Below are 14,846 nucleotides of genomic sequence, written 5' to 3'. Positions count from 1 at the left end.
CCAAATATGAGTCTGACTCGGATTTTGTTGGATGGATGGAAGCGTGATCCATGGTTGTTACTCCATCAGATATAGCTAAATTTAATTACATAATATTAGAGATGAGCACGGGATATGAACATGATGGATTTCAATAAGATCTAATTTGATTGGGTCAATTTTTTTTTTTAAAATAGGTTTGAATTAGGTTTATGATGAAAAATATTTAACTTAACATAATAAAAAATATATATAATTTTATCTTATATATTTAGAGACAATTACAATAATACATCTCTATTTATATATATATATATATTTAATTAAATCTCTATTTTTATTGAATAAAATGATTATTTTTAATAAATATATTATTTCATCACATTGGATTCAAATTTTATCTCAAGAAATGAAGTCGAGTGGAGTGTGTATATTTTTTAGGTCGGTCGGGTCGAGTGGAAGATATATAATTTTTTGGGTCGGGTCGAATTGACCGAAAACCCGAGTCATGTTCATCCCTACATAATATGATAAATTATATATACTTAGCATCTACTTATCGTACGAACCAAATAACCTCAGTGATTAAAAATTTATTATTATTTATTTAAACTTTTAGGTTTAAACACGATATATACACATAAATATATGAGCAGTCATTATTATATACTTAAACTCAAAAATTATTTATCACTACAATTAACCTTTACCGTCCCATTCATAAAACCCATAATGGTTGCAACTTGCAAAACATTGCTGACGACTGAAACATCCTCCGAGTGTAGGGCCCATTGCTGAGTAAACGAGGCATAATGAGGCTGGTTTTCAATGATTAAAGAGGTCCAAAATGCGCCATGCCAAGGAAAATGTGTTTGGGTGGGTCAATATATAAAGAGAAAAAAGCGCCACGACCACGACCCCGACCCGACCCGACCCGACTCGAGACGAGACGGCGGCGGCGGCGCGCGAGAGTCCCCCTTGTTCTCTTTCACTCAACAAGGAAATGGGAAATCCAAGCCTTAAATACACTTCCTAATAGTGTTTCCAATACTATGTGGGATTGAGCATTACTCAACACTTCAAAGAAAATATAGCAATTTTTGTAGTATTTTCCCACTTAATCCATATCTAAAATATTAAAAAACATTTTATCAAGAGAATTAAAAGAGTTGTAGATATCTACATTTCAATTCAACTTATACATATAGTTTTAATATGATAAAATGTTTAATATTTTAAATATGGATTAAGCGGGAAACATGCTACAAAATTGCTATATTTTCTTTGAAGTGTTGAGTAATGCTCAATCCCACATAGTATTGGAAACACTATTGGGAAGTGTATTTAAGGCTTGGATTTCCCATTTCCTTGTTGAGTGAAAGAGAACAAGGGAGACTCTCGCGCGCCGCCGCCGTCTCGTCTCGGGTCGGGTCGGGTCGGGTCGTGGTCGTGGTCGTGGTCGTGGTAATACGTGTCTTCGACACGTCCGCGCGGATACTATCTTTTTAGAGAAAATTCTTAAGAAAGAAACAAATGCAACAGCTTTTGAAAGAATTTACTCATTTTCTGAATCGCATTGCGATTCTTGGAATCGCGTTGCGATTTTCTTAATCGCGTTGCGATTCTTGGAATCGTGTTGCGATTTTCTTAATCGCGTTGCGATTCTTGGAATCGCGTTGCGATTTTCTTAATCGCGTTGCGATTTTCTTAATCGCGTTGCGATTTTCTTAATCGCGTTGCGATTTTCTTAATCGCGTTGCGATTCTTGGAAGATCGCGTTACGATTTTATGAATCGCATTGCGATTCTTGGAAGATCGCGTTGCGATCTTCTTTTCAACGTTGCGCTTTTCTAAATCGCGTTGCGGTTTTGATATCGCGTTGCGATTTTGTTGGTCATTTTGGCAAATCAAAAAAAAATTGATTAAAATCGTATATTATAAGACATTTTCGGTCACTGACGCTTTTTTCTCATATATAAATCAACAAATTTATTATTTAACATTTACAAATTATGTAAATTTTATGCTGGATTTTTAAAATTAAAATCATATTTATTTAATGTATAAATATTAAAAAATTATTATATTCTAATCAATAATATAAAATTGATAAAAAAAACATTAGAGACACGATTATTTATCTTTAACTATATACTTTTAAAATTATCAGAAACAATACTGTCCATATTCTTTAGGTCTTTTACCGAATTTAAAATATATATTTTCAGAAAGGAACCTACAAGTCGATCTTTTTAAATAAGCAACTTCCTTTGTCTTTCATGCTCCAAACTCAGTAGTTAGAAGTTAATACGGTTTGCTAAGGTGATTCTCTGGAATTCTAAAGTACATGAAATTGATCAAATCAACATTTTTTTTCTATTAAATAATTTAATCAACTGATTAGTGGTTCACGGAATCTCCCTTTACAATTAAATAATACAGTTTAAATCCATAGGATGTTACACCAAATAGTATTCTCCTCTCATGTCATCGTCACACCATGGTTGTATATATACACGTAATATTTAAAATATATAATTTAAATATGTTTAAATATATATTATTTTTGAACTTATGAGTTGAAAGATAATTTAAACATTATATTTCGAAAATTGTTAACACGTGAATCGCGAATCGAGGAGTAAAAGAAAATAAACAAAATTCAATTATTTCGGAGCGTGTAGCACAAGCATCATCAATAGATAGTGGTGGATGCATAGCCTAGAATACGTGGTGTTTACGTACGCGTCCTTGACGACCACATCTGATTGGATTAAATTCAACGGCTATAATCATTTTTAAGAAACCAAATCAAACATTAAGCAATGCATCCGAACATTAACCACTTATGACTGGTAAGTCCTAAATTTCTAACGATGTTAATACATTTTTCTATGAAATCGAAGAGCACGGGTTGGAACAGTCGATAGTTGAAGCATTGCATTCACATTGATGTTCAAGTCAACTCGGTGAACATCGACTGATCTTCAGCCTGCATCCGCGTGGCACTAATCTCCACAATGTGTAAACGCGTATATTCCAAGTCGCGCCGCACATGAAAAAACGCGGCTCCATCCCCCATAGGCTAGTTAGAAAAAAATATTTTTCTCAAATATAAGACACTTATCATATTATTTTATGAATTACGATCATTGTTACAATGTTAAGGGAAAGACCATTAGAATTGTCACGAGATTTTAATTTTTTCAGTGATTCCTTTTTGTAAACCAAAAAAATGTTAATAACGGTAAAGACATGCAACGATCTTTGAGTCTTTTAAAGTTATTATAGCAAATACCCTAATCTGAGTAATAATCGGTAATGTGAAATATTTTAGGATATTTTTTCAAACATTATATTTAATTTAATAAAAATGCAGATGTTCGTAAAAGTTTCCTACTAAAAATGCTGTCTCATAGAGATTGGTTCGGTTATCAGGCTCAATTTCAAGTTCAGCAGGAGAGGAAGACCAGCCATCGTTTAATTTTATTAGGAGAAATTTTAAGTTTTTTTTTTCTTTTATTGCACTTTTAATACTTTTTATGGTTTACAGCTACCCAACTAAAGAAAGAGGGGAAGTTTCCATACGGTTTCTTTTTTAGTAATAAAGGCTAATACTTTCATTTGTTTGCAAAAAGAAAAAAAAAGACTAATATAAACATAATAATTTTTTTATCTAAAATAATTAACCTATATTTTTAATTTAAAAATGTAATAATATATATATGTATATATGGATTAAACCTATAAAAAATCTATTAATTGGACTAATATAATTTTTTCAACATAATGTATTTTTAATTTAGGGTAAACTTGATCACCCACCTATTACTTAATTTATATTTTGGTCACTCAATTATTTTTTTTTCAAAATCATATATAACTTTACATTTTGGTTATGTTTTGATATTAACCGTTAAAAAATTAACAATGATGGTACATGACATTTTTTAATTATTTTTCAACCATGACGTGACATTATCTTATGATGACAAGTCAATATCATTACTAATTTTTTAAAGACAAGTGACCAAAACATAGTCAAAGCATAATATTAAGTGTGATTTAAAATAAATAAAAATTTGATGGTCAAGACATGAATTAAATAATAAGTGGGTGACTAAATGAGTAATTTACTCTTAAGGCATAGATAGGCCATGGCCATGGCCTAGGCCTAGATATATACACTTGGCACTAATTTTATTTTTTAAATTTGGAAAAAATTAACCATCCACGCATAAATATAAACTCATGATACTAAAGGACATATATCTTACTTTTTAATATATATTTATAAAATTTATTAAATAATATAAGTTGTTAAAGGAAATATTATTTTTGTTAAAATTTTATATTTAACATTCTAATTATTGTATGTTATGAATATATATATACACGTTATCACTAATTAATTTTTTTTAAATAAATTTTATCTTATAATTACATAAATTATTCAATATATATATATATATATATATATATACACGTCTGAAATAAAGCGCCAATATTCTTGAAAAAGTGAAGGGAGAAAATCCAAGGGAACAACAAATACTATTTACATGTGGTAAGTCTTACGTCACTTCAAGAAGTCATTAATGATGATGTTATCAGTGCAACCACGTATATAGATATATACATATAACAACTAAAAAAGTAAAAAGATAACAGTTTAATTAATTGGTCAAGTGATATTATTTTATATGAATTTGAATTATGATATTTTATCTTGAAAATATAATAATTATTTACTTGAAAAAGTAAAAATAAACAATCAGTCAGTTTAATTTTTTATTTGTTTAACTTCATTGATAAAATATAAATTTGTTTTAATTTAATTATTACATTTCATTGTTTTTTCCATACTAAATAAAAAGAATGTAGTTAAAAAGACTGTTGGTTTGATATCATCACTAATTTGAGGTAGATAGAGTGACGTTAACATTAAACAACAAAAAATACAAGTTAAAAGAGAAATTGTGATAGTTTAAAGGTCAAATTAATATTTTATCAAAAGTTTAAACTCAAACTAGAAATAATTATTTTTTATTAACGTGTTACGTCGTCAATATAAAATAAATTAAAGATTTGGCGATCAAATTATAACAAATTGAAAAAATAAATGATAAAGTTATATATTTTAAAAATTTTGATCAAAATAAGACAAAACTAGAATAAGTATGATCTATGCTAAATTATACACATTTGTGTCTTTCATGAATATAATTTAGTTTTTACTTGAACGAAACCTACTATTTTTGTAAGATACAAATACAATAGATAATCACAAATAATATTAAATCCAAAATATATGGAATAAAAAATAATTGTTGCAAATAATAATTGGGTAAGATAAGTCAGACCTAAATACTAAAAGAATCATAATCTTTAACCTCGCTCAACTCTATCAATACTTCATCGAAAAATATGTTGTTTTAAAGATTTTGTTATCTTTTGGAAATTAACATATTATTTTTTTAGATGCAATAAATGCCCGTCCAAATCAGTTGGTAGAATATAAGGCTCTTAACCTTGTGGTCGTGGGATCGAGTCTCACGGAGGGTATTTCATAATTCGGAGGTCTCCACGGAAGCTGCTCTCAACCTGGCGTTGGGGGCAACCTACTATCTTACCTCCCCTTACCCCATTACATATGAAAAAAAAGGTCAGCTAATTTTTATTTATTTTTAGATGCAATGGAGTGCGTCAGACGAGCGTGTATATATATAATCATAATATATGTCCTATTCAAGCAATTTTAACGTGTGAAAATATTTTTGATCGAAATCGAAATAATTTTTTTTTTAATTTTTGATTTTACGAATGTATATTATAATCGGTGGTAGATTTATAGTTTTATGGGTGTATATGTGTCTATTTTGAAATATAATTTTTTAATTAATTATCTATTTTATTGATGGTATTGATTATGAAATTTTATTTGTACTCATCTCATTTATAAATTTGATGTTATTAACATATATGTGTTACTCCTCAAAAATATTTTTGAATTGAACCCTTAATGATTTATTAACTAATCAATTAAACACATTTGATAAATTGTGTTGTTGTTCATTTACTTTATTGTTGTTGCTAATACTTATCATTAATAATTAATTGATTGATTAAAAATTGATGCTTTAATTTAACAATTTGGGCATGTCCGAAAAAATATTACTTATTATTTTGGAGAGATGGGCTGTAAAGATCGAAATAAATTAAATTATTTTGGGGGCGTGAAGCACAAGCGTCATCAAGAGAGTGGTGACAGAGCAGAGCCTATCATACGTGGTGTTTACATACGCGTCCTTGAAGACCACATTTGATTGGATTAAATTCAACGGCTCCGATCATTTTAAGAAGCCAAATCAAACGTCAAGCAACGCACCCTACGTGGTATAAATATCTAACTTCCCCGAAAGCCCTCCAAATTTATTTCGTAGTGACTCGTACTCTCCGCTTTTATGTTTTAACCCTGTTGTTGTTGCTTTGATCTGTGTTTTCTTCCCTTTCCTCCTCCGGTCTATGTCCAAGCTAGATTAAAAACGGATCTTTCCTTTCTTTTCTCGAAAAAGAAAATTCAAATTAATTATCTCATCAATCAAACATATGCTTGCAATGGAGAATATTGAGAATATTGGCGATGAGTACAAAAATTATTGGGAGACAAAATATTTCCTTGAAAACGAAGAATACAGGTACCTTCTTCCTTTTCCATTTCAGTTCGCAGTACGAGTAAAATCCTTTTAGAAAGCGAAACGCCTTTAGCTAAGACATATAGTACGCTAGAAAACAGTAGAGAATTGAATTTGAATTATTACGAATTAGTAAAGAGATTTCAATTCTGTTTTGAATTGAAGCAGTTGGGCGATTGATGAATTCTCCGGCTACTACGATTCGAGTTCTCCAGATGGAGCAGCCTCCTCCGCCGCCCCCAAGAACATCGTTTCCGAGAGAAACAGAAGGAAAAAGCTTAACGAACGCCTCTTTGCTCTCAGAGCTGTTGTTCCAAATATCAGCAAAGTATGTCCTGCTTTTTTCGCTTTTAGAGAAGAAAACAATAAAAGAAATTGGGTCGATCCTTAGTTTGATGAAATGTTTCGCAGATGGACAAGGCTTCAATTATCAAGGACGCCATTGATTACATCCAGGAACTGCACGATCAGGAGAGCAGAATCCAGGCGGAGATCATGGAGTTGGAGTCTGGAGAACTGATGAAAAATCCAGGGTTCGGGCATGACCAAGAGCTACCGGTGTTGAGATCCAAGAAGACAAAGCTCGACAACATTTTTGATTATGGAGGATCAACAACTTCCCCTATTGAAGTTCTTGAAGTAGTTTAATTAAACATACAATTCCCTATCTGATGCTAGCAATTGTTTTTCAAAATTGTTGACTTACAAATAATTTTGGTTTTTGAAGCTGAAAGTGACACACATGGGAGAGAAGACGATGGTGGTGAGCATAACATGCAGCAAAAGGACAGACACGATGGTCAAATTGTGTGAGGTTTTTGAATCTTTGAAGCTCAAAATCATCACAGCGAACATCACTGCGGTCTCCGGTAGGCTGTTGAAAACCGTGTTTATTGAGGTAAGTGATTTCCCTTCTTCCCCCCCCCCCCTTTAACTGATTTTGTTCCAGTAAAACCTGCATATACTTATTACCTAAAACGGAAAAAGCGAATTTAACTCTTCAAGCAACTTAGATCCGCGCATAAATGTAAAGATAAAATGTATAAATAATCATTAAATCATGTTAAAAATGATATTTTTAATTATTAAAGTTTTAAAAATTATATAAAAAATATTTAACTCTTTCAAATTATTATAAAATGATATCTAAAACCTGCATATATTTATTACCTAAAACGGAAAAAAGCGAATTTAACTCTTCAAGCAACTAGATCCGCGCATAAATGTAAAGATAAAATGTATAAATAATCATTAAATCATGTTAAAAATGATATTTTTAATTATTAAAGTTTTAAAAATTATATAAAAATTTAACTCTTTCAAATTATTATAAAATGATATCTAAATTTTATCAAATTATTAGAAAACGATATTTAAATTTATTAAAATATTACAAATGGATCTTGAATTTAACAAAATTTACTACAATTATATATCATACAATGACTATTATGTAATAGTATGATAAACTTAAAGATAATTTTCGTAACTCCTGAAACTTCCGTAATAAAAAAAATAATTTTATTATAGTTTAATAACTATCGAAGAATGATATTTAAACTTATCAAACTATTATAAAATGATTTTAAAATTTAACGGAACTTACTACAATTTTATAACGTGCCATGACTATCTTATAATAGTTTGATAAGTTTAAAAACATTCTTATAACTTTCGAAACTTCGATAGTAATAAAAAAATCATTTCATCGTAGTTTAGTAACTATATGTGCTTTATCCTAAATTAATTATACTAATTAGAAGGTTTTGCTATAATACTTAATGATTAATCAATTAATTAGTATCAAATATTCTACAATTACATTATAAAAATAATTCTTGCATTTCAACTCATTTTATTTGAATATTGAACGTAATTTAAATAATTTAACATTTTATTTACGTTAAATTAATTAATCAATCATATTTAATTTCAAATTTATTCTTAAACAATTAATTGATAAACCAATCTTTAAAGAGTTTTATCTCAGTATAGAATTTTATTAGACTAGATATTTGAAAACAAAAATAAGAGCATTATTTGTTGGATGATGCAGTGACAAATAAATTATAGGAAATTGGTGGCGTACAACACATAGTTAGAAGGGTATCAAATAAGAAAAACGTCCAGATATGTGGGGCCAAAAGTATAGAAACCGAAGATAAACTTTAATAAAGGGATGATCCACTACCATATTTTATTGACTAGTTTAATACATACTCAGAAACATGACAAATAAATAACTATTTATAAAAATAAAAAAATAAAAGAATGAAATAATTGAGTACTCTACTAATCATATTTCAGATACATAAAATATCATTTTCCCCCTATTTTTGCTTAAAACTTACCATAAAACTGTGTTAATACTTTAATTGAATCGATCTCAGTAATTTAATAATTTAGGGTTAGTGAAATTCAATGTTCCGAGTAGGAAAGGAAAAGGGAAAGTACCAATATCCCAGAACTCCCACTTTATTCATACAACATAACAATAAATCATCGATTGTGCTACTTTTTGATATTTTCTAATTCAGAACATATATAAACAATAGTAGAGATTTAATAAATGTAGTGGGTTTTAAATTTGACAATAATTTAAAAAACTACCATATATCTTTAATCTTTAAAAATATAATCTTATAAAAAAGTTGGTATACAGCTATCTTTTGCTTATTATCATATTTGGGAGTATAAATTTATATACTAGTTGTGAATCTCATTGTGACACTATTAAAATCATTAAAATAATATAATTAGTAATTTTGTCTTCACATTCGTCACGAAAATATTTGTGGTTATGATTAAAAAATATAGACATAATATCTTGATATAAATTTAAGAATTTATATTAAATTTATCAAAAGAATATATTAAAATTTAAAAAAAAATTATAAAATTTAAATGAATGTAAAATTAGATCAATATGAAAATTTATATAATGAAAAACTAAATTTTTTAAAAGATGAGATTATATTTAACCCCTCATTCCATTTATAGGACTAAGACATAAGAAAAGTTCTTAATTATTACTAGAGACTGCTATTAAGAGGATCACCTTGAGCGATGTTTAGGGTTCTCATTTTTCGTAGTCTCAAAATTTTCAATATTACCTTATATCTTTATAACTAAAGCTTTTAATTTTTAAAATTTTATTTTTCTCTTTATAATTGGGATCTCTAATTTTTGTAATCTCATTTTTTTATCTTTATAATAGAAGTCCAAATTTTTTTCAATATCACTTTTTACATTTATAATTGAGGCCCTAATTTTTTCAATCTCATTTTTTACTTTTATAATTGAAACCCTTAATTTCATATTTTTTTTAAAGATTTATCAATGTAACGTTAAATTAATTATTTAAAGTAATATGCTTTTATTCTATAAAAAAATATTTAAAATTTTACTCAGGGTTTAAATATGTTTCCCATTATAAACCACACTAGTATCTGGACCACCGGCACACCTAATTTTGTTTCCCATTTATCGCGGCTGTAATTTTCATAAAAAAATTCAAAAGAAAACTCCAAAAAAACTTTAGAAACCACATGGAAACCTCACGCGTCAAATATATATAATATATGCAAGCTTGCATTTAAAACGTGCATGTTTTAATCTGTCATCTTTTCACATTTCCTTTTCATAGATATGGATATATTCGAATGTGTTTTTTTCCCAATAATACGTAATAGTTCGTCTCTAGTTTTGTCTTCATAATACGTAATAAAAACAGTCTGCAATTTCCTTATTCATAATTTTCCTGGGACTGGTCCATGCGGAGGGCTTGCTCTGGTTTTATTAATAATTTCATTTGTTGTTTAGATATATCTGATGAATCTATCAGATAAGAATTAAGAGCGCGTCAAATATATACTCTCTTTGCAAATTTGTGACATGTTCAATTTCCCTTTTAAATTTCCTTTTCGTTGAAGGGATAAACCCACATATTTCGTTTTCAATAGATGATATTTTGTTATTCTATTTATATTTGTCTAATCGAATTTATTTTTTGAATTCGTCATTGTTGTTTCCATCCAAAAAATGCAAACATAACTTGCTAAATAAAGAAAATTATTTCTTAAGAAGGTTCATTTTAAAAACAAAATATAATTTTGAGCTGCATTTACAGTAGTATTATTTACTAGTCTCGTGGCTCGACACAAATGCAGGCGGATGAAAGGGAGAAGGATGAGCTAAAGGTGCAGATTGAAACAGCCATTGCAGCTCTGAACGATCCGCAGAGTCCCATGAGCATGTAGCGATGCTACTTTTCATCTTCGTAGAGTATTTAGTTTTCGGCAGTCTTTTAAGGTAAGTTTGGTGAGTCCATGTGTCCTTGTAAAATAAGTGTCTCTCCAATGCTCTTTGTTTGAATTTCAATGGAATAATACTTCTCTCTTTTCCAAAGAAAATCTTTTAATTAATATTAAGATTATCGTAAATGTTATGATAAGATTTATCACGCTTCCAATAGAAGAATACATATTTAAAATATTATTAAAAAAACAATCACAAACTTAAAAAACATAAAAAGACCACTAGAAACATTAGCTTATCATTCATAGTCAACATAATTCATAAAAACTCAAAAATTCTTAATTTAATTAACCTTTTCATCTCTTTTAAACATTTATTTTTTCAAGTTATTCATAAAATTTATAAAGTCATATTGGATTTATTATTTATATAAAACCCATATCGCTTGATATATTTATTAGAAAAATACATCTCTTTTTAAATTATTTCTATAATTTGAATATTTATGAATTAAAATTGGATGGAGAAAAAAAGCCGGCCCGTTTCATCCCTACACTACACGATGCGATATATCTAGTTGGGTGGGCTGTTTTTTTTTTCAATCATATTCGTTAGGGTGGAGCGGGTGCCCTAAGGGCTAAGCCTTAAACTATCCAATATCCATCGTGCACGGACTTGATATATTCTATTGATATTGTTTCTCTCCGGCGCGGCAGCGATGGAGTCTTTGCTAGCCAATTACGCTTCTTCCGGCGACGATGAACCCCAACAAATCACACACCCTCCGACGATTAAGAACCCCTCTCTCCCTCCACCCAAATCTTCTTCCCTTTTCTCCTCTCTTCCGCAGCCTAAACAACCCCTCAAATCCGCCCTAAATGACGAAAACGACGGCGACGGCGGTAAAATAGCCGCTGGTATCCCCAAACCCTCAATTCCTGATACCAGGAACCCATCCAAGCTTTTCTCTAATCTCCCCAACCCAAATCCCAAACCCCTCAACCCCAACAGCCACCCAATCCTCCAATCACCAAGAGAATTGTTCAATTCAAGCCTCCCATAAACTCCAGTAACCACATCGACTCCGATGATGACGAAGAGGAAGAAAGGCGGAAGCGCAGAGAATCCGAAAACCTAGCCCAAGGTCCCTCTGTGAAATCCTTTCTCTCGAGCATACCTGCGCCCAGGAACTAGACTGCTTTGGGTGTTGCCCCCTCTTCAGGTTCAGGAAGGAGATCCATTATCGAAACCACCCAAGTCGCCACATCCACTTTTGAAGAAAAAAGCGAGGCAAGTGTTGACAATAATGGACACAGTTATTCAGATTATGATAGGAGTACAGATGCAAACGCCGGAAATCCTATGGATTACAGTAATTATGCAACTGATCAAAATCCTGATTCCTGAGAACTATTATGTAAATTATGCTGATTATAGCAACTACCAATCGAGTGTTGATACGAATAGTGGGAGCACTGATGTTGCTACTATTTATGGGAGTTACGAGAGTGCGAATTACAATGTACAATATGAGAATAATTGGGCTGATGGGTCAGCAACTACCATGTTGCCGGAGCCCTCACGGATGGCTGAACTTGGGGTGAAAGTTAAGGGAAAGAGAGGGAGGAATGAGATACCAACAGAAATTTTTGAGGTGAAGCAGGATGAGCTTATGAAGAATCGGCCGAGGGAAGACCAGGGTAAGATGACCGGAATAGCTTTTGGGCCATCTTATCAGGTATTGAACTTAAAAGCTAATCTAGTTTATCAGCTTGTGGTTTAATTTTTGTCTAATGATTGCATGAGCTAGTTGTTTGTCTTTTTGCTGTTGTAGCTATTGTTGTTAGGGTTTTAAATTTCGAATAGATTATCTGCACAAAACAGCATACCGATCAACCGGATTCCCATGGAAATGTAGTATAAACTGATAATGCTTACAGTGATCCATTGTTTGCGGAACAAGTGCAATGTACATAAAGCAAATTGTTGATTGTGCATGATGTAAAAGAAGCTTATGTTACGCTCTTCTTATTCCTCAAAACTGGGATTATGTTACTAAGTTTTTGTAATATTTTTTTAATGGAAATGTCTTCTCATATGGATTTCATTGGCTGTTGAGGAAGATGCCTAGTGTTTTTTTCTTCTTCCTGGTTTGCAAAATTATAAAAGAAAAGAGTATTTTAAAGGATAATGCTAAATTGACTAAAGTGTTCCCTAGGAATACATAAAAACCCATGAAAGAAAGTATCCGATCAAATGAGTTATGGCCATCAGATTAAACAATCGTGACCTCTGTTTTGAAGCCTAAATCTTGTTCTTCAACTTATTTAATCTTCAGGAGTTTCTACTTTGTTTGTGTGAAATTGAGTTCTAAACCAAAACATCAAATTATGTTTGTTTTGTTGACTCTGTTCACAACCTACGCTAACAGTAACAGCTATGTTTGTGGTTATATCCTCCAATATTTGTGGTATTTACCATGCTCACTTTGAATGTAGCCTGCTTCGTCAAAGGGCAAACCGACAAAACTTCACAAGAGGAAGCACCAAATCGGTTCCTTGTACTTCGATATGAAGCAAAAGGAGATGGAGCTGCAAGAGAGGCGATCTAGAGGTTTGCTTACTAAAGCTGATACCCAAGCCAAGTATGGATGGTGATCTTGCATCTGAGACTAGGCAACAATGTCAATGATTCCCTCTTGCCCTAATATTTTCTTTTAGCTGGCATTTATGTTAATACTTTACAGCTTCCTTACTTGAATTCTATTCTGTAGTGAACTTGGGTTTTTTACACCCAAGAATATGTTTCTTGACCTTCCGGAATAATTGAATCATTAGCGTAAAAGATGAACTTTCTTCGAGTGAACAAAGTACCAACATATTTCATAAATATAAGCAAAATCACGGTGCATTGTTTGTTAATTACTACTCGTATCAACATATTTCATTATTATAAGCACAATCACGGTGCATTGTTTGTTGATTACTACTCGTATCAGAAAAACAAGTACAACAATATGATTAAAATAAATTATCTCTGATTTTATTTAAAAATTGAATCAACGTTTTAATTATTTTTTGTTTTACAAAATATTTCATATTTAATAATCTTAAGTTGTACCACTGCAATTGCATAATCGATTACCACGTAAAAGTACAAATGTATCATGTATATTATTTATGTTTGTTCTATTATTGTTTTTTGAATAATCTAAAGCGATTAAAAAATAATATTTATTTATAATTTTTAACACATCCGCATAAGGACCTCAAGGGAGAACAATACTCTCTTTACTTACTAAGATCACTCAATATTTATTTATCTATTCTTGTAGCACACATTTTCTTTTTTCAGGATAAGATTTGATTTTGTCTCTACATTTGACATTTGTATTGGTTATATTGTTAATTTATCCATGCTTTGGATGCTATTGATTTGATTTTATTCTTTTTATAGGTGATTGTAACCCCAAAGATAGATCACATCTAAATTGTGATAAAGTCCACTTGTCAATGTGCTACTATTATTTTTATATGTATTTTTATGTTTATGCTGATGATGTTAATCTGTCACCGTCTATAGTGTTTATTTGTATTAATCATATTTTCAAATTATTTGATTAGATTTTTTTTTTGATTTTTTTGAGTTATTTGTTTATATTAATTATCTTTTCAAATTACTAAACATTTATCTGACTAAAATTTAATAAGATTAGGCATTTATTTAAGAAAGGTGACTTGATATTGTAATACTTTTCTTTTGAAAAATTAAATATGAATTAAAATGTAAATGGTTGAAAGAAAAGTATAATCATATATAATTTGTTTATTAAATCGTATATAATTGATGCAGGGATAATATGATTTGATCGTAAGAGGATGTTTAAGCTGTAAATAATGAAAAAACTAAGTTAATTGC

General features: G+C 30.2%; 1 protein-coding gene and 1 pseudogene across 2 annotated transcripts; both read left to right on the top strand.

The window, feature by feature from the left end:
- The first annotated feature begins 6,475 nt into the window (after positions 1–6,475).
- On the top strand, positions 6,476–11,078 carry LOC120117846 (transcription factor bHLH35-like). Of its 2 annotated transcripts, none has more exons than XM_039138039.1 (5): positions 6,476–6,674; positions 6,837–6,999; positions 7,083–7,310; positions 7,399–7,569; positions 10,841–11,078. In XM_039138039.1, exons 1-5 carry the CDS (start codon positions 6,586–6,588, stop codon positions 10,928–10,930), a joined length of 741 nt encoding a protein of 246 aa, XP_038993970.1. In that variant the 5' UTR covers positions 6,476–6,585; the 3' UTR covers positions 10,931–11,078. The 2 variants fall into 2 exon arrangements, with proteins under 2 accessions (XP_038993970.1, XP_038993971.1); XM_039138040.1 differs by having other exon boundaries at positions 6,477–6,674; positions 6,840–6,999.
- Positions 11,079–11,561: 483 nt separating this feature from the next.
- LOC120117545 lies at positions 11,562–13,724 on the top strand (annotated as a pseudogene).
- Positions 13,725–14,846: the final 1,122 nt, after the last annotated feature.

This window comes from Hibiscus syriacus, unplaced genomic scaffold, assembly GCF_006381635.1.
Source record: "Hibiscus syriacus cultivar Baekdansim isolate YM2019G1 unplaced genomic scaffold, ASM638163v2 tig00110321_pilon, whole genome shotgun sequence".
NCBI classification, from domain to species: domain Eukaryota; kingdom Viridiplantae; phylum Streptophyta; class Magnoliopsida; order Malvales; family Malvaceae; genus Hibiscus; species Hibiscus syriacus.
This window is presented reverse-complemented; position numbering and strand designations above follow the sequence as displayed.

What these genes read in the sequence shown, in the direction of transcription:
- LOC120117846 (XM_039138039.1), top strand. Translation starts at nt 6,586, where the DNA reads ATGCTTGCAATGGAGAATATTGAGAATATTGGCGATGAGTACAAAAAT. An exon ending in CTTGAAAACGAAGAATACAG is followed by an intron (nt 6,675 to 6,836) that starts GTACCTTCTTCC and finishes TTTGAATTGAAG; the next exon opens with CAGTTGGGCGATTGATGAAT. An exon ending in TGAAAACCGTGTTTATTGAG is followed by an intron (nt 7,570 to 10,840) that starts GTAAGTGATTTC and finishes ACACAAATGCAG; the next exon opens with GCGGATGAAAGGGAGAAGGA.